This window comes from Ranitomeya imitator, chromosome 6, assembly GCF_032444005.1.
Source record: "Ranitomeya imitator isolate aRanImi1 chromosome 6, aRanImi1.pri, whole genome shotgun sequence".
Taxonomy (NCBI): domain Eukaryota; kingdom Metazoa; phylum Chordata; class Amphibia; order Anura; family Dendrobatidae; genus Ranitomeya; species Ranitomeya imitator.
In genome coordinates this window covers 153,677,831-153,704,928 of record NC_091287.1, presented here as the reverse complement: position 1 = coordinate 153,704,928, position 27,098 = coordinate 153,677,831, and the positions used below count along the sequence as shown (strand labels likewise).

The 27,098-nt window shown below is 42.8% G+C and overlaps 1 protein-coding gene across 1 annotated transcript in view; it reads left to right on the top strand.

The window, feature by feature from the left end:
- The window catches only part of SUGCT (succinyl-CoA:glutarate-CoA transferase), a 1,605,135-nt gene that overhangs the window by 355,484 nt on the left and 1,222,553 nt on the right, over positions 1 to 27,098 (top strand). The window contains exon 9 of the mRNA XM_069730210.1: positions 18,211 to 18,306. Coding sequence (XP_069586311.1) covers positions 18,211 to 18,306 — 96 coding nt within the window. The remainder of the gene's footprint in view (positions 1 to 18,210; positions 18,307 to 27,098) is intronic.

Here is a 27,098-nt window from a genome sequence, read left to right as displayed (position 1 = left end):
ACATGCTGAAAAAACAATGGAACCAGATCTGTTGAGGAAGGCAACTTAGGCAAAGGTACCAAATGTACCATTTTAGAGAACCGGTCACAAACAACCCAGATAACAGACATCTTCTGGGAAACAGGAAGATCCAAAATAAAATCCATGGAAATATGCGTCCAGGGCCTCTCAGGGACCGGCAAAGGCAAAAGCAACCCACTAGCACGGGAACAGCAAGGCTTGGCCCAGGCGCAAGTCCCACAGGACTGCACAAAAGCACGCACATCGCGAGACAAGGAAGGCCACCAAAAGGACCTAGCAACCAAATCTCTGGTACCAAAAATCCCAGGATGACCAGCCAACACTGAACAATGAACCTCAGAAATTACCTTACTTGTCCATCTATCAGGAACAAACAGCTTCCCCACTGGACAGCAGTCAGGTCTATCAGCCTGAAATTCCTGAAGCACCCGGCGCAAATCAAGGGAGATAGCAGAAAGAATCACCCCCTCCTTAAGAATGCCAACCGGCTCCAGGACTCCAGGAGAATCAGGCGAAAAACTCCTAGAGAGGGCATCAGCCTTAACATTCTTAGATCCCGGAAGATAAGAGACCACAAAATCAAAACGGGAGAAAAACAGGGACCATTGAGCCTGTCTAGGATTCAGCTGCTTGGCCGACTCGAGGTAAATCAGATTCTTATGATCGGTCAGGACCACAACACGGTGTTTAGCTCCCTCAAGCCAATGTCGCCACTCCTCAAACGCCCACTTCGTAGCCAACAACTCCCGATTGCCGACATAATAATTGCGTTCTGCAGGCGAAAACTTTCTGGAAAAAAAAGCACACGGTTTCATCAAAGAACCATCAGACTCCCTCTGAGACAAGACGGCCCCTGCCCCAATCTCAGAAGCGTCGACCTCAACCTGAAAAGGAAGAGAAACATCCGGTTGACGCAACACAGGGGCAGAAGTAAATCGGCGTTTAAGCTCTTGAAAGGCCTCAACAGCCTCAGAGGACCAATTCGTCACATCAGCGCCTTTCTTCGTCAAATCAGTAAGGGGCTTAACCACACTGGAAAAGTTGGCAATGAAACGGCGATAGAAATTAGCAAAGCCCAAAAATTTTTGAAGACCCTTCACAGATGTGGGTTGGATCCAGTCATGAATAGCTTGGACCTTAACAGGATCCATTTCTATAGACGAGGGAGAAAAAACAAAACCCAAAAAAGAGACCTTCTGAACTCCGAAAAGGCACTTAGACCCCTTCACAAATAAAGCATTATCACGAAGGATCTGGAACACCATCCTGACCTGCTTCACATGAGACTCCCAATCATTGGAAAAAATCAAAATATCATCTAAATATACGACCATGAATTTATCAAGATAATTGCGGAAAATATCATGCATGAAAGACTGGAACACAGATGGAGCATTAGAGAGCCCAAATGGCATCACAAGATATTCAAAATGGCCTTCGGGCGTATTAAATGCAGTTTTCCATTCGTCACCCTGTTTAATACGAACAAGATTACATGCCCCTCGGAGGTCAATCTTAGTAAACCAACTAGCCCCCTTAATCTGAGCAAACAAATCAGTAAGCAAAGGCAAGGGGTATTGGAATTTGACCGTGATCTTATTAAGAAGACGATAATCAATACAGGGTCTCAAGGAGCCATCCTTCTTAGCAACAAAAAAGAAACCCGCTCCCAATGGTGACGAAGAGGGCCGAATATGCCCTTTTTCCAAAGATTCCTTAACATAGCTCCGCATGGCGGCATGCTCTGGCACAGACAGATTGAAAAGTCGGCCCTTAGGGAACTTACAACCAGGAATCAAGTTAATAGCACAATCACAGTCCCTAGATGATTTTCACCTGCTGAATGGGATCACCTGAAGAACGGTGTTTCAAAGCAAAAAACTATTTGCAGTTATTTTTAAAGTTCAAAAACTTGGATCTGTCCCCTAAGAACAAATCCGGAGTAGGAATTCTGGGCTCTAAAGCCGGAGTCTTGACAACATAGTGGAGGAAGGGAACTTGACTTGGGCTCATCAAATACATCCTGGAAATCCGACAAAAACTCAGGGACCTCAGAAGAGGGGGGAGAGGAAATTGACATCAAAGGAATGTCACTATGTACCCCTTGACAACCCCAACTAGTCACAGACATAGTTTTCCAATCCAGCACCGGATTATGTTCCTGTAACCATGGAAATCCCAGCACAACAACATCATGCAGGTTATGCAACACCAGAAAACGGCAATCTTCCTGATGTGCAGGAGCCATGTACATAGTCATCTGTGTCCAGTACTGAGGTTTATCCAAAGCCAAGGGTGTGGCATCAATGCCCCTCAAAGGAATAGGGCTCTGCAAAGGCTGCAAGGAAAAACCACAGCGCCTGGCGAATTCTAAGTCCATTAAGTTCAGGGCAGCGCCTGAATCCACAAATGCCATGACAGAAAAGGACGACAATGAGCAAATCAGGGTCACAGATAAGAGAAATTTAGGCTGTATAGTACTAATGGGAACATACCTAGCGACTCTCTTAGTACGCTTAGGGCAATCAGAGATAACATGAGCCGAATCACCACAGTAAAAACACAGCCTATTCTGATGTCTGAATTCCTGCCATTCTATTCTAGTCAAAATCCTATCACATTGCATAGGTTCAGGACTATGCTCAGAGGATACTGCGATATGGTGCACAGCTTTGCGCTCGCGCAGACGCCGATCAATCTGAATGGCTAGAGACATAGATTCGTTCAAACCGGCAGGCGTAGGAAAGCCCACCATAACATCTTTAAGGGTTTCAGAAAGACCTTTTCTGAAAATAGCAGGCAGAGCCTCTTCATTCCATTTAGTGAGCACAGACCATTTTCTAAATTTCTGGCAGTATAATTCTGCCGCTTCCTGACCTTGACACAGAGCCAACAGTGTTTTCTCAGCATGCTCTACAGAGTTAGGTTCGTCATACAATACTCCGAGCGCTTGAAAAAATGCGTCTACATTCAATAATGCCGGATCCCCTGTTTCAAGAGAAAAAGCCCAGTCTTGCGGATCACCACGCAGCAAGGATATGATGATTTTCACCTGCTGAATTGGATCACCTGAAGAACGGGGTTTCAAAGCAAAAAACTATTTGCAGTTATTTTTAAAGTTCAAAAACTTGGATCTGTCCCCAAAGAACAAATCCGGAGTAGGAATTCTGGGCTCTAAAGCCGGAGTCTTGACAACATAGTCCTGGATACTCTGTACTCTTGCAGCCAGTTGATCCACACGAGAAAACAAACCCTGAGCATCCATGCCAGAGCATATATCCAGCACCCCCCAGATATCAAGAGGAAAAAAGAGGCAAATCAGAGCACAGAAAAAAAATGGTTCAGAACTTTCTTTTCCTTCTTTTGAGATACATTTAATTCATTTTCGGCCACTTGTACTGTTATGATCTGGTGGTTTAGGAACAACATGAGACAAGCTCTGAAGGAGGTGGTATCTGTACTGAACGCAGACCCTGAACCTAGCAGCGCAACTAGAAATAGCCGCAGGGGGTACCTGAGGCTCCCTAGACCCCTCGGCACAGCCTAAGATCTAACTTCCCCTAAAGAAGGAAACAGGAAACCTATCTTGCCTCAGAGAAAATCCCCAAAGGAAAGATAGCCCCCCACAAATATTGACGGTGAGAGGAGGGGAAAATAACATACGCAGAGATGAAATCAGATTTTAGCATATGAGGCCAGTCTAGCTTGATAGATAGGAAAGGAAAGGATACTGTGCGGTCAGTATAAAAACTACAAAAATCCACGCAGAGTTTACAAAATCTCCACACCTGACTAAAGGTGTGGAGGGTAAGTCTGCTTCCCAGAGCTTCCAGCTAACAGAAAAAATCCATAATGACAAGCTGGACAAAAATAGAATGCACAGAACAATAAGTCCACAACATGTAGACTGAAATGAGCAAAGCCAGAACTTATCTTTGCAGAACAGGTCAGGAAACCAGGAGAATCCAAGCAGAGATGTGAATCCAGCCAGAGAACATTGACAAGTGGCATAGGCTGAAGACTAGAGCCAGGTTAAATAGCAGAGCCAGGAGAGACGATTAGTGAAAGCAGCTGCTAAAGCTAAACCCAAGGAGTGGCAGTTCCACTCAAAACCACCAGAGGGAGCCCAAGGGCAGAATTCACAAAAGTGCCATTTACAACCACCGGAAGGAGCCCAAGAACGGAATTCACAACAGCATACTGAGCCAGCATGGCTAAGTGCATAATTCTGCACTTAGGTACCTAGACATCATCCACTCGGCCATCAGCTCTTCCCTGCTGTTCACCATAACCCACATCTCAATCCACAGAGTACACCTTCTTCTTCTTTCTTGGAGTCTTATTGCAGTCTTCAGTCTCTGTTCTGGTCTTTAATTGTCAATCTTCAGGTATCGGCCCATCCCAAAGCCATCTTTCTCCAGATGTGACTGGTCAGACTCTAGAACGGCTTCAACCTCACAGTCCATAGTCAGTCAACATCATCCTGTGTGCACCCGTCACCTTGCCAGACTTCTCCTATAGCTTGATTCAGCAGGATTTTGAGTATGTCTGGCATGATGAGACTGCTGGATGTCACAGGTTTTTTTTTTCTCTGGGCCTCGCGGACTCAGGCACTGTAAATGACTTTATTCTGGGACTGGAAAAACTGGACTCAGGCACTGGAAATGACTTTCATCAGACATGTATCAGACACAACTTCCATCAGGCACTTCTCCTGTAATCTTGATTGAAGATCGTTGATGAGGTTGCTCCATAGATAGATACGCAGATCTTTACTAGGCAGGTCAGAATTTCTGGAGTAGGGAGTGATGTCACAGTACCTAAGTAGACTGCAGGAAGAACACCGTCTAAATATAACCGACATTCAATCCATCCCTTATGAACTTCACTATTGCTAGGGTTAAAGTGGCAAATAACTTAGAAGCTGTGGGGACCTGTCCCAAGAGAACCTCAATCATTTTCCCCATTCACACAAAACACATATATTACAATTCTATAATGCATATAGAGACGTAAGCTAAAATAGCATGGCTGCTACTGATCCAGAATGCACATGAAGATCATTGTACAGTTGGAGTTATCCACTGGCTGTAAATGCATGAACACCTTGACATGAACACACTTACTGAGTATGTCAATGTACAGGTAGTCCTGGACTTACACCTAAAGTGTCTATATGCACACATATGGAATTACTACACAGTAACAAGACAATGAATATAACATCATTATCATCATCAAATTATATAACATCATCAAATTATATTTATTTATTGGATTCGGGGAAAAGAACTGGATTTTTCTTATGTCCTTAACCCCCTTCACCGGCTGAGTTAATGGTGCTCAGCCTGACTTCCGTGCGGTTGGGTGTCCAGTCTTTTGGTCCTCTTGCGGATCATGAACAGTCAAATATATATAAAATAATGACCAGGAGGAAAATGACAGGACGAAGTGGCGTTGAGTTTTATTACAGTCTCCTCCTCATGGCTGAAATCTGAGAGGAGATGTTTCAGCTCGGTACCAAATGTAAGAGGAGTGTTCTGGAGTCTCTCAGGGGCATCTTGGAAAAGGCCAAGACTTCTTCTCTGGAGTGATAGGGGCTCTTCTACATAGATACCTAAAATGGGACAAAAGGAACAATACGCTCTGGGAGATCTCCCAGTGCAGTTAATAAACATCCTCATTTGATGCTTCCCTGTCCCCCCCAAACTCACTCATTCATTATACTTTTACTTCAGGGTGACCTCCCTGTGTTAACCTTTCTTGAGCTGCCCAGTAATTAGCTAATGCCTCAACTCTCCTAAACCCCACAAAATGAATGCAATTTTCTTATAGTTTGATCCTAGTCAATTGCCTCTGTTTCCTATACAGACATCCCTACCAGTTTTCCACAATTCAAAAGAGTAACATACAACCCTCGCAGCTACTTAACACCCTAGGAAAACTAAACGTTCAACTAAGGTAAACTGACTCTAGTTGTATCCTGCATCAGGTCTTAAACAAAACTATGTTATCCGTCCAAACTTCCAGGTCAGCCCACAGTATAATACGACACTCCCTCCTGTACATCCGTTATCTGTCCATGCTTCTCCGCCTGTCTTAGTTCACGTAACAAACCCTTTGTCCAATCTAAGATGCACAGGAAAACAAACAAAGTCAATTTTACAGCTGAACTTCAAGGCCTAAGTGAACACACACCTCCCTACCTATCTTAGTTCAAGCAACAAATCAGAGCATCCATGGATGTGACTCTATTATTAAAGGAACCATAAAAACATTAATACCCTTAGGAAAACTAAAAGTAAAACTAAGGTACACCGACTTTATTTGTATCCTGCATCAGGTCTTAAACAAAACCATGTTATCCGTCCAAACTTCAAGGTCTTAGCAGCACACAGTATAACATGACACTCCATCGTGTACATGGATTGTCTGTCCATGCTTCTTCGCCTATCTTAGTTCACGTAACAACAACCTTTATCCAATCTAAAGGTACCTTCACACATAACGATATCGTTAACGATATCGTTGCTTTTGGTGACGTTGCAACGATATCGTTAAGGAAATCGCTATGTGTGACAGCGACCAACGATCAGGCCCCTGCTGGGAGATCGTTGGTCGCTGAGGAAAGTCCAGAACTTTATTTCGTCGCTGGACTTCCCGCTGACATCGCTGGATCGGCGTGTGTGACACCGATCCAGCGATGTCTTCACTGGTAACCAGGGTAAACATCGGGTAACTAAGCGCAGGGCCGCGCTTAGTAACCCGATGTTTACCCTGGTTACCAGCGTAAAAGTAAAAAAAAACAAACACTTCATACTTACCTACCGCTGTCTGTCCCCGGCGCTCTGCTCTGCACTCCTCCTGTACTGGCTGTGAGCGTCGGTCAGCCGAAAAGCAGAGCGGTGACGTCACCGCTCTGCTTTTTGGCCGCTGTGCTCACAGCCAGTACAGGAGGAGTGCTCTGTACCTGGAGGATTGGACTTTTTTAGGAGGAGGTAATCGCTTATACTTTCGTATGGAACTCTGCATTTGGCCTCATTGTCTCTGTATCACTAATGGTCGCCATTGACCTGATATACATGCACACTGCACTTTACACGTGTGTGCCAGTCCCATATAGTTAGCTGTGCAATATATTCTGCTACTACGCTCACATTCTATTACTACAGTCATATATGTAAGTAAATATACATATATATTTTCCTGTTAATTTTCTACATGGACAGTGTATTTAACATTGGTTCTTAGGAGCTGTATATATATTTTTTGCACTAATTTTGCACAGCTCACTTTAGTTTTTTATTATTTTTTTTTTTGCATAGCTCACCTTATATTAATGAGTTATTTTAGCTCAGTTCTCACATATTAGGTTGCACACCTATTCTTTCACTCATTTTACATGTATTTATTTTTACACATATATTTAGTTTTTATACACATACAGCACATGTCCAATTTTATATAGTTTTTATATATATATATATATATATATTTTTTTTTTTTACACCTTTTCACATATATATTTATTATACATACAGGATCTATATGAGCTTTTTGTTATATTTCACAGAACCTATGCAGAGCGTTTCTATCTCCAGTTATTGTATGGCATTTTAATCCTGTATTTACTTACCCTCCTTTTATGTCCATTTTTAATTGCTATTTTCGCTGATATAATTTTTGTATATGTGTTCCTCCAGCTACAGGCACATATGTTGTTACCATTTATTGCCCATTATATATATATTTGAATAAAGGCATTTTATCATATTATACTTTTGGTCTCCATAAATGTTTATATAATACAGGTCCTTCTCAAAAAATTAGCATATAGTGTTAAATTTCATTATTTACCATAATGTAATGATTACAATTAAACTTTCATATATTATAGATTCATTATCCACCAACTGAAATTTGTCAGGTCTTTTATTGTTTTAATACTGATGATTTTGGCATACAACTCCTGATAACCCAAAAAACCTGTCTCAATAAATTAGCATATCAAGAAAAGGTTCTCTAAACGACCTATTACCCTAATCTCCTGAATCAACTCTAAACACATGCAAAAGATACCTGAGGCTTTTATAAACTCCCTGCCTGGTTCATTACTCAAAACCCCCATCATGGGTAAGACTAGCGACCTGACAGATGTCAAGAAGGCCATCATTGACACCCTCAAGCAAGAGGGTAAGACCCAGAAAGAAATTTCTCAACAAATAGGCTGTTCCCAGAGTGCTGTATCAAGGCACCTCAATGGTAAGTCTGTTGGAAGGAAACAATGTGGCAGAAAACGCTGTACAACGAGAAGAGGAGACCGGACCCTGATGAAGATTGTGGAGAAGGACCGATTCCAGACCTTGGGGAACCTGAGGAAGCAGTGGACTGAGTCTGGTGTGGAAACATCCAGAGCCACCGTGCACAGGCGTGTGCAGGAAATGGGCTACAGGTGCCGCATTCCCCAGGTAAAGCCACTTTTGAACCATAAACAGCGGCAGAGGCGCCTGACCTGGGCTACAGAGAAGCAGCACTGGACTGTTGCTAAGTGGTCCCAAGTACTTTTTTCTGATGAAAGCAAATTTTGCATGTCATTCGGAAATCAAGGTGCCAGAGTCTGGAGGAAGACTGGGGAGAAGGAAATGCCAAAATGCCTGAAGTCCAGTGTCAAGTACCCACAGTCAGTGATGGTGTGGGATGCCATGTCAGCTGCTGGTGTTGGTCCACTGTGTTTCATCAAGGGCAGGGTCAATGCAGCTAGCTATCAGGAGATTTTGGAGCACTTCATGCTTCCATCGGCTGAAATGCTTTATGGAGATGAAGATTTCATTTTTCAGCACGACCTGGCACCTGCTCACAGTGCCAAAACCACTGGTAAATGGTTTACTGACCATGGTATTACTGTGCTCAATTGGCCTGCCAACTCTCCTGACCTGAACCCCATAGAGAATCTGTGGGATATTGTGAAGAGAAAGTTGAGAGACGCAAGACCCAACACTCTGGATGAGCTTAAGGCCGCTATTGAAGCATCCTGAGCCTCTATAACATCTCAGCAGTGTCACAGGCTGATTGCCTCCATGCCACGCCGCATTGAAGCAGTCGTTTCTGCCAAAGGATTCCCGACCAAGTATTGAGTGCATAACTGAACATTATTATTTGATGGTTTTTTTGTTTGTTATTAAAAAACACTTTTATTTGATTGGATGGGTGAAATATGCTAATTTATTGAGACAGGTTTTTTGGGTTATCAGGAGTTGTATGCCAAAATCATCAGTATTAAAACAATAAAAGACCTGACAAATTTCAGTTGGTGGATAATGAATCTATAATATATGAAAGTTTAATTGTAATCATTACATTATGGTAAATAATGAAATTTAACACTATATGCTAATTTTTTGAGAAGGACCTGTATATATATTTTTTCCATCTCTATATTATTTATTTATTATATTTTTTTCTTTATTTATTTTTTCTTTTATATATATATATGTATATATTATATATTTTTTTTATTATATATATTATTTATTATTTTTTCTTTCCATTTTGTATATTGGTATTGGTTTCCACACATTGGGTTCTACACTATATTAATTTACCGAATGGTCTGCCATTCACCCATTAAGTAGTGGTTTCTGTCTCACTTGTACATATTTATATATATATATTTTTTTTATTTTTTTATTTTTTTACTTATCTGATTTTTTATTTTATTTTTTTATTATATTTTCTTTGTCCGCTACTTCTTTCTACCAGTACAGGAGGAGTGCAGAGAAGCAGAGCGCCGGGGACAGACAGCGGTAGGTAAGTATGTAGTGTTTGTTTTTTTTTACTTTTAGGATGATAACCAGGGTAAACATCGGGTTACTAAGCGCGGCCCTGCGCTTAGTTACCCGATGTTTACTCTGGTAACCGGCATCGTTGGTCGCTGGAGAGCGGTCTGTGTGACAGCTCTCCAGCGACCAAACAGCGACGCTGCAGTGATCCGGATCGTTGTCGGTATCGCTGCAGCGTCGCTTAATGTGAAGGGGCCTTAAGATGCACAGGAAAACAAACAAACAAAGTCAATTTTACAGCTGAACTTCAAAGCCTAGGTCAACACACACCTCCCTACCTATATTAGTTCTAGCAACAAATCAGAGCATCCATGGATGTGACTCTATTATCCTGTGATCTGTGTTACTCTTATCATTATGAATTCTATGGAAAACTGGAGCTAAAAAAAACAAGTACCAGTAAATAAACCTCATTTACTTCACAGGGGGTCTGATAGAAAACAGCAAACAACCAACAACTAAAGGTACCTTCACACTCAGCGACGCTGCAGCGATACCGACAACGATGTCGATCGCTGCAGCGTCGCTGTTTGGTCGCTGGAGAGCTGTCACACAGACAGCTCTCCAGCGACCAACGATGCCGGTAACCAGGGTAAACATCGGGTTACTAAGCACAGGGCCGCGCTTAGTAACCCGATGTTTACCCAGGTTACCATCGTTAAAGTAAAAAAAACAAACACTACATACTTACCTTCCACTGTCTGTCCTCGGCGCTGTGCTTTCCTGCACTGACTGTGAGCACAGCGACCGGAAAGCAGAGCGGTGACGTCACCACTGTGCTTTCCGGCTGGCCGGCACTCACAGCCAGTGCAGAGAAGCACAGCGCCGAGTACAGACAGCGGAAGGTAAGTATGTAGTGTTTTTTTTTTTTTACTTTTACGCTGGTAACCAGGGTAAACATCGGGTTACTAAGCGCGGCCCTGCGCTTAGTAACCCGATGTTTACCCTGGTTACCAGTGAAGACATCGATGAATCGGCGTCACACACGCCGATTTAGCGATGTCTGCAGGAGGTCCAGCGACGAAATAAAGTGCTGGACTTTCTGCAGCGACCAACAACATCACAGCAGAATCCTGATCGTTGCTGCCTTTCAAACTGAACGATATCGCTAGCCAGGACGTTGCAACGTCACGGATCGCTAGTGATATCGTTCAGTGTGACGGTGCCTTTAGAAATCCTGTTATCATTGCAATCACAATGAACCTCAGATAAGACCCTTCTGCCTCCTGTCTGGTCCTCACTGGTCTAAAGGTACCTTCACACTGAACAATATCGCTAGCGATCCGTGACGTTGCAGCGTCCTGGCTAGCGATATCGTTGAGTTTGACAGGCAGCAGCGATCAGGATCCTGCTGTGCCATCGTTGGTCGGAGCAGAAAGTCCAGAACTTTATTTCGTCGCTGGATCTCCCGCAGACATCGCTGAATCGGCGTGTGTGACGCCGATTCAGCGATGCCTTCACTGGTAACCAGGGTAAACATCGGGTTACTAAGCGCAGGGCTGCGCTTAGTAACCCGATGTTTACCCTGGTTACCAGCGTAAACATAAAAAAAACCAAACACTACATACTTACCTTCCTCTGTCTGTCCTCCGGCGCTGTGCTTCTCTGCACTGTGAGCGCTGGCCAGCCGGAAAGCAGAGCGGTGACGTCACCGCTGTGCTTTCCTGCTGGCGCTCTCAGTCAGTGCAGAGAAGCACAGTGCCGGGGGACAGACACCGGAATGTAAGTATGTAGTGGTTTTTTTATTTTACGTTTACGCTGGTAACCAGGGTAAACATCGGGTTACTAAGCGCGGCCCTGCGCTTAATAACCCGATGTTTACCCTGGTTACCAGGGGACTGGCATCGTTGGTCGCTGGAAAGCTGTCTGTGTGACAGCTCTCCAGTGACCAAATAGCGACGCTGCAGCGATCGGGATCACTGTCTGGATCGCTGCAGCGTCGCTAAATGTGACGGTACCTTAACAATACATTTCACTAAAGGTACCGTCACACTGAACGATATCGCTAGCGATCCGTGACGTTGCAGTGTCCTGGCTAGCGATATTGTTCAGTTTGACAGGCAGCAGCGATCTGGATCCTGCTGTGACATCGTTGGTCGGAGCAGAAAGTCCAGAACTTTATTTCGTCGCTGGACTTCCCGCAGACATCGCTGAATCGGCGTGTGTGATGCCGATTCAGCAATGTCTTCACTGGTAACCAGGGTAAACATCAGGTTACTATGCGCAGGGCCGCGCTTAGTAACCCGATGTTTACCCTGGTTACCAGCGTAAACGTAAAACAAACACTACATACTTACCTTCTGCCGTCTGTCCTCCGGCGCTGTGCTTCTCTGCACTGTGAGCGCCGGCCAGCCGGAAAGCACAGCGGTGACGTCACCACTGTGCTTTCCGGCTGGCGCTCACGGTCAGTGCAGGAAGCACAGCGCCGGGGGACAGACACCGGAATGTAAGTATGTAGTGTTTTTTTTTTTTTACGTTTATGCTGGTAACCAGGGTAAACATCGGGTTACTAAGCGCGGCTGCAGCGATCGGGATCATTGTCTGGATCGCTGCAGCGTCGCTAAATGTGATGGTACCTTTACAAAAGAGCAAACTTATCAAATAGAAGAAGAGTAAAAGAAACTAAAACAAAACAGACAATCACAAAGACCCGAGGCCAGACTGAAACTATGAAAACTGAGTTTACATCAAGGCCTCGCTTGCCTCCCTGGTTGTAATTGGCCATTTTGAGGAGTCTGCCCATGGCTGGGCACAGACTGAGAGAAAATGCCATTATGTCTGTGAAAATGCCTGTGCTCCTTGACAATATTGCTAGGCCCCTCAGAATTACTTGTGCAGTAACATTTCCTTGCAATATGTCCAATGTGACCACATTTAAATCATTTCACAGAATGATATTTCCTCTCCCTCATTGTACCCGGCCATTTGCAGTACCTGGCAATATGGCCAGAGCCAGCACAGGCATAAGATCTAACACATGCCATGCCTGATTTAGGGGCCCGGACAGAACATACGTTCTTCTGTCTGAAACTTTTAATCTCTTCCATTACTAAGGATGCACTCTTAACAATGTCACGTTTGAACTTTCTTTGTAATTTAGACAGCAGATACCTGTCATTACATTTCTTTATTTGATCAAAATTTGATAAAATATTTCATCCCTCGCCTGTTCCATCACTCTCCCCTTTTTGCCCTGCATAGGGCACAATTTGTCGGGGATCTGACCTTGTGTTTAGAGACAAAGAGAAGGTCGGCACCACATTTGAAAAATAATTGATGATATTTTTCAGATTAGTATTCTGTTGGGAACTAGTATCCAGCTCCACACTGCACTGATTAATAATGGCATCACTAGCTGCTGCTATTTTCTTCACAGTTATGATCTCAGCCCCAGACAGAATCAGCTGGGCTTTCATATCAACACAATGATTTTTCATTTTCAGCAGTTGTGATTCAAGGCTAGCAATCTGCTTTTCTCTGTCCACATTATACTGATTGTTCTCTACCGGTTGTGTCTTTAAGGCACACACTCTCTGCACATTAGTCACACAACACTGGCAGTGGAAATTTGGGGAATCTGCATTACACAGGGATTCCTCATACACACAGATCAGTTTGGCTAACATTTGTAGTCGTTTACTTGATTTATTCCAGACCGACCGTCTCTCTCTATGCACATGCTGTCATGCCCACATGCTTGTTCCAATAGGGCAGACCACAGCATTTCTGCAGATTTGGGTACAGATGGGGTTACTGGGTGAAATTTACTGTGCTTTGCTAATCTTTTAAGGGTTGATAAGTCCATACTCTCTCTTCCTGAAGCCATCTTGGTTGTCCTCCTTGTTCCTTCTCTGCTGCTTGAAAATGTCATGGAGGGTATATCTGCATCGCCAGAGACACAGCTTCGCTGCAAAAAATCCTAACACAGACAAAGCTGGACAAGACAAAACATGAAAATGCACAGAACTATAAGGCCCACAGCATGTAGACAGCAAAAACAAAGCCAGAACTTATCTTTGTTGAAAAGAACAGCAAACAGGAGAGACCAGTCGGGGATGTGAATCCTCCAAAAACAATGGACAACTGGCACTGACTAAAGGATCAAGCAAGACTAAATAGCCCAGTCCAAATTGCAATTTGTCCAAGTGGACACACCTGATAAATGCTGCGATCCAAAGACAGCAGCACTACCACTCATAACCACCGGAGGGAGCCCAAGAGGAGAATTCACAACACATTATACACAGGAGCTTTGTATATAGTACACAGTATATGGTGTCAGTGTACACACAATACAGTGATCACTGGTGACATTATACATAGGCTCTCTCTATATAGTGTCAGCGTACAGGCAATACATTGATCAACAGTGACATTATACACAGGAGCTCTGTATGTAGCATATATTGTACAAATAATATGATGTTCACCAATGACATAGGAGCTTTGTATACAGTGTATAGTCTACAGGTAATTCAGTGATCACCAGTGATATTATACCCAGGAGCTCTGTATATAGCATATAGTGTACAAGTAATACAATGTTCACCAATAATATTATACATAGGAGCTCTGTATACAGTGTACAGGTAATACAGTGATCACCAGTGATATTATATATAGGAGCTCTGTATATTGTGTCGGTGTACAGGTAATATGAACAAGGATAATGGTGTGCACTCAGGTCAAGGACACGGAGGTGCTGGTAAAACAGACCGTGTGGTCAAGGCAATAGTAGAAGAAAAAATACCGCACACTCGAAACTGGTATGATGCAAAAGGTATATGCCAGATTTATTCACGAAAACAAGTCAACAATTGCCACTGTGATAATTCGTAGATAGAAACCCGACGTTTCGACCCTCCTGGGTCTTATTCATGGGGTTACTTAGCTCTTTTGATACACAGACATAGGAGTGGCAGTGATAGAAGGCAAGACAATGGTCCTTTTAAGGCATAACCTTATAGTGGGTCCAGTAATTGCTCCTGTGGTATAGGTAGAGGGGTCCTGTTTAGGGTGAGCCGCAGCATATAAAGAAGTCCTTATAATGGGTCCAGTGAATGCTCCTGTGGCATAAATAGAGGGATCCTGCTTAGGGTGGGCCGCAGCATGTGGAGCTGTCCTGCTCTGTCCTGTGTCCGGGGGTCAGCAGCGCATCCCGCGCCCAGCTGTGTTGTCCTGGATTGGAGGGATTTTTTTTGGAACATACTTTCCCCTTTACCTCTCACTATGTATTATGTACTATTGGGGCATAGGTGGCGCTATTGATCTGGCACATCATCCGGTTTTAGTATCACTTTTTGGAATATATATGACTTGATATGTTTTTGTAATAAAGCTTACTATTTTTTAACCCTAAATACTCCTGTTTCCTCCGATCTTCCATAGTAGTATCATGTACCCCATTGTATAATGCACCCCGATAGCAGGATAATGCAGCCCCATAGCAGTATAATGCTCTGCCCTAGCAGTATAATGCACCCCCATAGCAGTATAATACACTCCCAATGTAGTATAATGCACCTTCATAGTACTATAAGGCATCTACATAGAAACAGGAACACATGGGCTACTTGCACAGTGAACAAGTCTGTAAGAACATGTTCACACACCACCAAGAAACCTGAAGACACAAAAGAGAATGGTAAAACCAAAAACACTCAGTTTGAAAAAATGTTTGCAGTAATCCGCAAGTGCTAGTAAAAGATGTAAATAACAGGGTATTTGGTTGATACGTTTTTTGCAAAAAATGTATACTAAGCTGCTCTACCAATCTTCACGGTATACCCATATCAGAGCAGTCCTAACTAATGTATGCAATCCCTATCTGATGTATTTAAAAACCTGATCATCTGTATATTACCTGTGTGAACAGGGTTCAGAGAGGAAAAATCCATGTGTGCATACAGGGCAGAACAGCTTTTGTGCAGCTAGCCCAAGAGGAGTGGTGGAACTCCCCAGTCTTGTAGACACAAGAGAACAATCATGGAAACAGGAACACATGGGCTACTTGCACAGTGAACAAGTCTGTAAGAACATGTTCACACACCACCAAGAAACCTGAAGACACAAAAGAGAATGGTAAAACCATTTGGTTTTACCATTCTCTTTTGTGTCTTAAGGCATCTACATAGTAGTATATTGCAGCCCCATAGTAGTATAAAGCACCCTCATAGTAGTAATAATGCAGCCCCATAGTAGTATAATGCTCCCCCATAGCAGTATATTGCACCCCCACAGTAGTATAATGCACCCCATAGAAGTATAATGCATGCCCATAGTAGTATATTGCACCCCTATAGTAGTATAATACACCCCCATAGCAGTATAACACACCCCTATAGTAGTATAATACACTCCATAGGAGTATAATGCAACCCCATAGTAGTATAAAGCACCCCTATATAGTATAATGCAACCCCATAGCAGTGTAATGCACCCGCATAGCAGTATAATGCAGCCCGATAATAGTATAATGCAGCTTCATAGTAGTACAATGCACCCCTATAGTAATATAATGCACCCCTTTAGTATTATAATGCACCCCCTAGCAGTTTATGCACCCCCATAGTAGTATAATTCACCCTCATACCAGTATAACGCACCCCCATAGTAGTATAATATACCTTCATAGTAGTATAATGCACCCCCATAGTAATATAATGCACCCCTATAGGAATATAATGTACTCCTATAAAAGTATAATGCACCGCCATAGAAGTATAATGCAGCCCCATAATGCGGCTTTAAAAAAAAAAAGCCGCACTATGACGTGTACGCGGAGGTCAGCTGCCGGCCTGTGATTGGCTGCTGGCTGCTAACAGTTGCCGTGAGGGAGGAATCTTCTGCATGGCTACAGATTTTAACTGAATGTGCGTCTGAGGACGCACGATCAGTTACTGGAGCAGTAGGAATCTGCAGCTGAGGCCCGGTAATCAAAAGAGAGGGGGCCAACTGCAGGCCCCCTCTGCTTGTCAGGCCCCATATGCCAGTAAGGGCAGTAATTCCCTTATGGCAGCCTTGGTATGAGGTACCAGTGTGTGGCCCAGCATTTAAAGATTGGAATTTAAGTTTTAATGAGGACCTGGTGGTTAAGGGAACAGTGTAAGCATTCTTAGCTGGGAGATCTCACACCTCGTGCAAAACCTTCAATTTTATTTTTTTCCCCAGCCATACTCAGATGGCACAAACATCAGTTTTATAGACTACTATGGGTAGAAAAATGTAAGGAAAGTAACATGGGTAGTTGACTGAAAGTAAGTGCAGGCCTGCCTGTCTGGGAGACCTACTTACACGGGCAATCCACCAGATGGAGACTCAACTTGGAATCTTTACATTTTAAAAAATAATTGTAACACATCACTAAAGTGGCATTAATTTCCACTGAGAAGAACTATTATAATAGGCACAAACCATTAAGAGAATGTAATTGGCTCTCCAGGCTGCAACACTATATTAGCCCTAATGATTTTTAAGTGGAAATCTGGTCTTCGGATTTGCCACTGAAACACAGTGTTGGCACAAACTATTGGGAGTAGCTAATGGGGTTTGCGGTGTGCAAAAACTGTGCAGCAATCTACTTCGATACCGGAGATCGATTTCACACAGGACAAGTTCAATTTGAGCAGCAGCACTAGCGCAGGAGTGACCTCTCTGCGCTGTGACACTGAGAAAATTGTATCAGCAAAACAAGATGTCTGCTTTCTGTATGTCCAGGGATATGTGACTTCGGCAACCAATCACGGAAGACCTTGTGTCATGATGTTGTGGATGGATTCTGCACCCTGATTGGTTGCCGGCATCAACACACATAAAGTTAAGGGAAGGAAAAAAAAACGTGCACCGCTGCTGTAACCTCTCTACATGCTCCTCTGACCTAGACACCCCGCCCTCCCCTCATCAAACACATCCCCCCCATCCCTCCTGCTCATCATACAGCACCATTATCATAGCCAAAGTAATAACAAAAGCATTAATAAAAACTTGATGATTTACAGAGCTGTGACTGACCTTTGCGGACTTTGAGTAAAAATGCTCGTTAAAGCGAACACGAATCCGAATGTGCTACGCTCGTGCCGAATTTGAGATTGGCAAATTGTACTGAAAGAAATTGGTTTGAGTACTCCTCTGGGAAATATGCAAAGTGTCTCTTCAGAGAGGAAGAGGACTAGAATTCTAGTGCCACCTATTGGAAGTAGCAATCCTAACAGTCAATGTCGACTCTTTAACGAGCCTTGTCACATGACTTAGGATAATAGCCAAACCAGAATCTCAATTTGTATTTTGTATAATTTTTATGCTCGTAGATTCCGGTATGATTCAACAGGTTGTATTTTTTTTTGTACTGCAGGTTGCTTGCTTGACTCAAATAGCAGCAAACTTCCTAAATGGAGGGATTGAAGCAAAACGTTGGGGCACTGCACATGGAAGCATTGTACCGTATCAGGTAGGAAGCAAATCTTGAGTAATCCTTTTTGCCCTTAAAAACCTTGCCAGCAACAAAATAATAATGAATGGTATCCGCGTTCACCCCTAAATACACTTTTAGGGTATTAATGATTGTAATGATTAATGATCTTAATGCAATATGGCAAGAAGTAGAATGTAAAAGTCTTGGCAGCTGTTGAGCACTTGCAGATGTTCCTGGTTTTCTTCTCTTCAGTTGCTTCTCATGTTCCTCGTTGACTGACTCATTGCTGTATGATTCTGATATTGTATGTAATGTTGCCTCATCCTTGGTCTTGCTGTTTACTAATATTCAACATCTCTTGGCTTTTGGAGTCTCTCGTCCTTAGTTTGGATGCTTCACCTGCCATTATAACATGTTGGGCTTTGCTTAGCAGCCACTACTAGTCCTTAAGTGGTGTCAATCCAATCACATTTTTCTTTAAGACACCCTGATGAAGAGAAACCATAGCTTTAGTAAAGAGGTACTATACTTTTTTGCAATGAGCTACTTTCCATTTAAAAAGGGTTGAATTGCATTAAAATTTCCATATTACTCAGTCAAGATACCCCTCTATAATATAGTGGACAGCTGCTAAGGAGAATAGATCTTTTTTGATGGGATAGATTCATCTTTGCATTACTTGAACAGGCATTCTGAATGGCCACCATGCAATACATTTCTCACTACAAGGAAAATGCCTAGGTAGTCAAGACTTGCCTGTGCCTGCATGTCAATCCTTTTGTTTTCAGGGGAGATAACTCTATGCCAGAGGTGTCTGCAGGGTCGAAACTTTAGTAGGTGCGGGGTTTCAATTGTACCTGGGCCCTGGAGCTTGGGGATGCCCAAAGGCCCCTTTGACCTGTATGAAAAGACTATTAGTATTTTTTACCTGTGATAGTTTGTATGACACTGTTGGAGATTTTGCATCTGGGCCCATTTGCTTCAAGTTACTCCCCTGGGCATCTGAGAGTGGCTTTCACTGCTGTCCATGTTGTAACATGAATAGTCAGCAGATTATATTCTTTTTGTGTATGGGAGAGTGAAGATAACTGTTAGCCGAACACAGCTTATGTATGGGCACTGAGGAATCAGGTGAAGGCTCTAGCTCATAGATGTCTTTTAAAAGAAAGGAAGTCCTGCACAGAGATAGAGACATACACAGACACTGCTGCTCCTAGTATGTGCTCTAATATAGAAATACTAGATGGTGGCCTGATTCTAACGCATCGGGTATTCTAGAATATGCATTTATGTACAGTGGGGCAAAAAAGTATTTAGTCAGTCAGCAATAGTGCAAGTTCCACCACTTAAATAGATGAGAGGCGTCTGCAATTTACATCATAGGTAGACCTCAACTATGGGAGACAAACTGAGAAAAAAAAATCCAGAAAATCACATTGTCTGTTTTTTTATCATTTTTTTTGCATATTATGGTGGAAAATAAGTATTTGGTCAGAAACAAACAATCAAGATTTCTGGCACTCACAGACCTCGTAACTTCTTCTTTAAGAGTCTCCTCTTTCCTCCACTCATTACCTGAGTAATGGCACCTGTTTAAACTTGTTATCAGCATAAAAAGACACCTGTGCACACCCTCAAACAGTCTGACTCCAAACTCCACTATAGTGAAGACCAAAGAGCTGTCAAAGGACACCAGAAACAAAATTGTAGCCCTGCACCAGGCTGGGAAGACTGAATCTGCAATAGCCAACCAGCTTGGAGTGAAGAAATCAACAGTGGGAGCAATAATTAGAAAATGGAAGACATACAAGACCACTGATAATCTCCCTCGATCTGGGTCTCCACGCAAAATCCCACCCCGTGGGGTCAGAATGATCACAAGAACGGTGAGCAAAAATCCCAGAACCACGCGGGGGGACCTAGTGAATGAACTGCAGAGAGCTGGGACCAATGTAACAAGGCCTACCATAAGTAACACACTACGCCACCATGGACTCAGATCCTGCAGTGCCAGACGTGTCCCACTGCTTAAGCCAGTACATGTCCGGACCCGTCTGAAGTTTGCTAGAGAGCATTTGGATGATCCAGAGGAGTTTTGGGAGAATGTCCTATGGTCTGATGAAACCAAACTGGAACTGTTTGGTAGAAACACAACTTGTCGTGTTTGAAGGAAAAAGAATACTGAGTTGCATCCATCAAACACCATACCTACTGTAAAGCATGGTGGTGGAAACATCATGCTTTGGGGCTGTTTCTCTGCAAAGGGGCCAGGACGAGTGATCCGGGTACATGAAAGAATGAATGGGGCCATGTATCGTGAGATTTTGAGTGCAAACCTCCTTCCATCAGCAAGGGCATTGAAGATGAAACGTGGCTGGGTCTTTCAACATGACAATGATCCAAAGCACACCGCCAGGGCAACGAAGGAGTGGCTTCGTAAGAAGCATTTCAAGGTCCTGGAGTGGCCTAGCCAGTCTCCAGATCTCAACCCTATAGAAAACCTTTGGAGGGAGTTGAAAGTCCGTGTTGCCAAGCGAAAAGCCAAAAACATCACTACTCTAGAGGAGATCTGCATGGAGGAATGGGCCAACATACCAACAACAGTGTGTGGCAACCTTGTGAAGACTTACAGAAAACGTTTGACCTCTGTCATTGCCAACAAAGGATATATTACAAAGTATTGAGATGAAATTTTGTTTCTGACCAAATACTTATTTTCCACCATAATATGCAAATAAAATGTTAAAAAAAACAGACAATGTGATTTTCTGGATTTTTTTTTCTCAGTTTGTCTCCCATAGTTGAGGTCTACCTATGATGTAAATTACAGACGCCTCTCATCTTTTTAAGTGGTGGAACTTGCACTATTGCTGACTGACTAAATACTTTTTTGCCCCACTGTATGTATATAGCAGCCACATAGTATATAGCACAGGCAACATAGTATATAGGAGCCATGTAGTATATACAGACAAATACTACGTGGCCTGTGCTATATACTATGTGGCTGCTATATACATACATATTGTAGAATACCCGATGCGTTAATACAGGCAACGCAATATATAACAGTGGCCACGCAGTATATAACACAGCCACGTACTATATAACACAGCCCACGCAGTATATAGCAGCCACACAGTATTTTACACAGGCGAAGTAGTATATAACACAGGCCACGCAGTATATAACACTGGCCACGTAATATTAAGCACATCCCACGCAGTATATAGCAGCCACGTAGCATATAACACTGCCCACGCAGTATATAGCAGCCACGTAGTTTATAACACTGCCCACGCAGTATATAACAGTGGCCACGTAATATATAGCACAGCTCACGCAGCACCTAACACAGCCTACATAGTATATAACAGTCCCCATGTAGTATATAACACAGCCACATACTATATAACACAGCCCACACAGTATATAGCAGCCACGCAGTATATAACACAGGTGACGTAGTATACAACACAGGCCACGCAGTATATAGCAGCCATGTAGTATATAACACTGCCCACGCAGTATATAACAGTGGACACGTAATATATAGCACAGCCCACGCAGTACATAACACAGCCCACATAGTATATAACACTGCCTATGTAGTATATAGCAGCCACGCAGTATCTAACACAGCCCACGTAGTATACAGCAGTCTGGGCACCATATCCCTGTTAAAAAAATAATTAAAATAAAAAATAGTTATATACTCATGCCCTGGGATCCACCGAAATTCCGGCAATACGCGCGTGGCTGCCGCCATCTTCGATTCCCAGGATGCATTGCGAAACTACCCAGATAACTCGCGAGACCGCTAAGTCTTCTGGGTAATTTCGCAATGCATCGCCGGGAACGGAAGATGGCAGCAGGCGCAAGCGCATCGTCGGACGACGGAGGGTGAGAATGGAAGGTTTTTTGTTTTTTTATTATTTTTAACATTACATTTTTTACTATTGATTCCGCATAGGCAGCATCACTAGTAAAAAGTTGGGGACACACAGGGTTAATAGCAGCGGTTACGGAGTGCGTTACCTGCGGCATAACGCGGTCCGTTACCGCCGGCATTAACCCTGTGTGAGCGGTGACTGGAGGGGAGTATGCGGGCGCCGGGCACTGAGTGCCCGTCGCTGATTGGTCGTGGCTGTTTTGCCGCGACCAGTCAGTGACTTGGAGTTCCATGACAGACAGAGGCCGCGACCAATGAATATCCGTGACAGACAGACAGACTGAAGGACAGACAGAAAGACGGAAGTGACCCTTAGACAATTATATAGTAGATAGTGTTTGATTCCTACTAACCCTCTAAATTACAGTCAGTGTATATGTGAAACAGAGGGGAGGATGATCTCTTCTCCATGTGTGTAGTGAATGAGCTTCATCACAGCAGTGTCAGACCCCTCTGAAGCTTGAGCTCATGAAGAAAAACAAACCCAGACAATTATGCATATGCAACCTGGAATAAAGACATCACATTTCAAGTGAAATTGAGGCCTGGAGTAGTGTTTTGACTCATGTACACACATAATGGCTTATTATATCAATTATACAGTATCTCAATGATAAAGATAAAGTAGTATGAAGGTTGCACTACTGAAAAATTCTAGCTCCAACATATACCCTCCTGATGTATGTATGTATGTACAGTCATGGCCAAAAGTGCTAGCACCTTTGAAATTGTTCCAGAAAATGAAGTATTTCTCCCAGAAAATTATTGCAATTACACATGTTTTGTTATACACATGTTTATTTCCTTTGTGTGTATTGGAATAACAAAAAAAAACAGAAAACAATGCAAATTGGACACCATTTCAAACAAACCCCCCAAATGGGCCCTACAAAATTGTTGGTACCTTTTCAAAAATGTGGGTAAACAACTTTGTTTCAAGCATGTGATGGTCTTTCAAACTCACCTGTGAGTAACAGGTGTGGGCATTATGAAGCTCACACTTGAAATCAAATAAAAAGCGGAGAAGTTGACTCAATCTTTGCACTGTGTATATGCCAAACTAAACATGGAGAACAGCAAGAGGAGATGATAGATGTCTGAGTACATGAGAACAAAAATTGTTGATCAGTATCAACAATATCAATCTCACAAGTCCACCTCCAGATATCTTGATGTTCCTTTGTCTATGGTGCGCAACATAATAAGAAGTTTACAACCCATGGCACTGTGTTCGGATCTAAATCGCATTGATCACCTGTGGAGAGATCTTCAAATATGAGAGACCAGGAGCAGTTTGAAAAAGAAGAGTGGCCCAAAATTCCACTTGAGAGGTGTAGGAAACTTGTTGATATTAAGTTGAGGGTGCCAAAAATTTTGCCTGGACTTTTTTGGGGGTTTTGTGTGAAATGATGTCCAACTTGACTTTCTTTCCTTTTTTGTGTTGTTCCAATATGCACAAAGGTAATAAACATGTGTATAACAAAACGTGTAACTGCAATAATTTCTGGGAGAAATACTTCATTTTCTGGAAAAATTTCAAGGGTGCCAACACTTTTGTCCATGCCTCTAAGTGCTGATGCAGAGATCGTATGTGTCACAGGTAGTACAAACAGCTTAACTGAATGGAGTAATAGTAACAATACGCTCCTTTATCAAAAGAATCATAAAGGTAGTTATTCAAATCCACATAAAGCCTCCATGACCTTACAACACCTGACAAAGCTCAAAAGGAGACAAGTCGTTAGAGTCATCCTAGTAGCGCATGATTTAGCTTTAGCTTGTAATGTCAAGAGAACATAAATAATTATTAGTAAACTTAAAAACAGGACCTATCACTTGGTTGAAAAAATGGAGTTAAATATCTGGTAAAAATCCCTGTGTTTCCCTGATTCTATAGCTCGCTTTCGTTTTGCACTGCTTTGCTCAGTGTATAAATATTCACATTTGCTGGTTTTGGAATGCAGTATGTGAAATCTCTGCTTACAGGTCAACTAGGTGTGTCTTCAGAGTCTTTTCTGGGGGCGTTTGCCTTCACCCCTTCTTCCCAGACGCTGGTAAGCAGATCTCAACAGCTGATCAATCAGTTTAGCAGTCTCAAATGCTGCTGGTTGGCAGGATCTGGGTGGGAGGTGTGAAATGCAGCCCCAGAGAAGACTCTGAAGAAACGTCAGTTGGTGTACGAACAGATATTTCACATACTTTGCTTAGAAAACTACAAATGTGAGTATGTCTGCAATGGAGTAACACAATGCAAAACTGAAAAAATGGCATAATCAGAGGAGCTCAGCAACTTTTACATGCTATTTAACTCAAGTTTTGAGCAAGTGACAAGTCCTTTTTAAACGCCTTTTACTTCTTTTAAGTCTACATATCTCATCACAATATTGTTACAGAATTAAGCATTCAGTAACCAAACCCAGAATTGACAAGTTTCAGATCACATCCAAAGCAAAAAAGCCATGCGACTTTAAACACAGCTCGCCATCATGTCTGTTGAACATCCGTTCGCTCAACAGGAGGTATCACACTTTGAGTCCTGGAGGAGCATCATTTGCCATTTGGACCTTTTATTTGGCTTGATAAACCACACTGCTCAGTAGACGTGCTTTTAAAACATTCCAGCTTATGCCTTTGAGTACTTTCTTTAGTCCATGTGTTTTCAGTGTAGAGCACATTTAAAGGAAAACATCTGCCATTTATTGGACTGTGCATACATTATACTTGCTGATGGCACAATGTGTTTTAAGTGTTCCTTTTGCAAACATATTTCTCAACCTTTTATCACTAGTTTAACCCAGATGAAGAATAAATAATCAAAAAAATAGGTTCCGTTTCTGCACATTCATTTAGTCGGAAATTAGCACCAAATTACAGTTGACATGTGGGATGTTTTAATGTGGCAAGTTGCTTATTACAGCTTAGAGGAGTGGTCTCTTTCTCTTGAGTTTTTGAAATCTGTATTTTTCTACTAGCTTCCTTACACAGATGTCTGCTGTTTGGGAAGCAAGAATGTAAATGATTTTGAACATCTGCATCTCGGTTCATGACAAATGTTGGACCACAGTCACACCAAAGCTTTGTACAATGATTATAGCATGTAATTAGACTGCAGAAACACAATATTAGTGATTAAAGCTTCCCTTTTACAAAGTACTTTCTCCTCAGGACATAGCATACAGCAGGGGTCCCCAACCTATAGCTCGGGAGCCACATGTGGCTCGCGGTCCCATGAATTGTGGCTCACGACTGTCAGCCAGCTCGGTGCATTAGCTCCAGGTCAAGCAAACAGGTATGAGTGCATCTCAAAATGGTGAATTTTTGAGTAGCCCTGCACAGAAGAGCAGATCTGGGTGCACATATACTGGTCTTAGGGGTTTAGAGATGCTTAGGTATGGAGGATGATATTACCTGTTAGAGGAGGGTCTTGAAGCTGGATGCGACAGTGTGTTGGGAGTCCTTGATGGGAGAATACTGAATTGGGGCATTGTGGTAACCCCTGAATCTCAGTGTACTGCTTTGGAGTGATTTCTGTGGAAAAGCTTCGGTCATCATTATACCCATTACGGGGGCTTTGGTTGACATTACGTTGAGGGGGACAGGAGCAGGATGCTGCTCGTGGCCCCCTCTCAGAGCTGAATGTGGCTCACTACTCTCTCTCAGTGCTGAATGTGGCTCTCTAGGTCAAAAAGGTTGGGGACCGCTGGCATGCAGTATATATATATTCAAACAAGCCAGCACTGAACTCCTTAAATACACTGATGTTTAAGCCTCTTGTCCAGGTGGCTGCTGAAAAAAAGAAACTAAATAGCAAAGCCACTAAAGACTCAAGGTCTACAAAAAATTCTATTTTGAAACAGCAGAAAAAAAAGGCAGCAACACTTACCTGCCCAGATCTTGGAACAAATGCACTGCAGGGTGCCGCCAGCCCATAAAGCAAGATGTTAGCAACACAGGTGCAAAATACCAGATCAACAGCCACTCTCCACATACCCACTCCTGGAGGGGGTGACTGCCCAGCATACAATTGCACAATAGGCCTATGTAAGTGTTGCTACCTTTTTTTCTGCTGAAAAAACAAAGCTCTCCTATACTCCAGCAAGAGTCATCGAAAACTTTACCAAGATTGGGGCTATTAGAACATTGCTTTCCTGGTGAGGTTTGGAATAGGCGCAGTGGCGCATTTGTGATACTGAAAAGGGAATGTGGCTACCAGAAAAAAATGTTTGTGTGTCCTCCTCAGGGACGTTTCAAGAAAGTTGGCACAAATGATTTAAACCTTATTTGTTGTGATTATCAACATGAAAATTCTCAGACACACAATAATTATAATAATTACAATTATTTCATATCATCAATGAGTCTACAGTACAACATGAATGACAGACAGCTTGCGAATTTTCAGCCCAGTTCAACATATTTTTGAAATTTTAGGTTTGTAATTGTATTGGAAATAGATCTCCTTTTGAGTGAAAATATGTGAATTATTTTATATAAGCTTATAAGCTTCCAGGTTTAATTTTTCTTACTTTGTAAGGATGCTCTGTGTATGGATAAGAAAATCATGTTTGCTTATCCGCCCTGTGTGTTGTGAATTCTGTGGCAGAGCTCCCTCCTGTGGTCACAAGTGGTACTTCGGCTGATTCTCCCTATGAGCTTCCGTTGGTGGAGGAGAGTGGTACTGCGGCTTCTGAGTTTCCTTCCTCAGGTGATGTGGTGAAGTCGTTAGGTGCTGCTCTATTTAACTCCACCTAGTGCTTTGATCCTGGCCTCCAGTCAATGTTCTAGTATTGGACTTGCTTCCTCCTGGATCGTTCCTGTGGCCTGCTGCTCTGCATAGCTAAGTTCCACTTTTGTTATTTTGTTTGCTGTTTTTTTC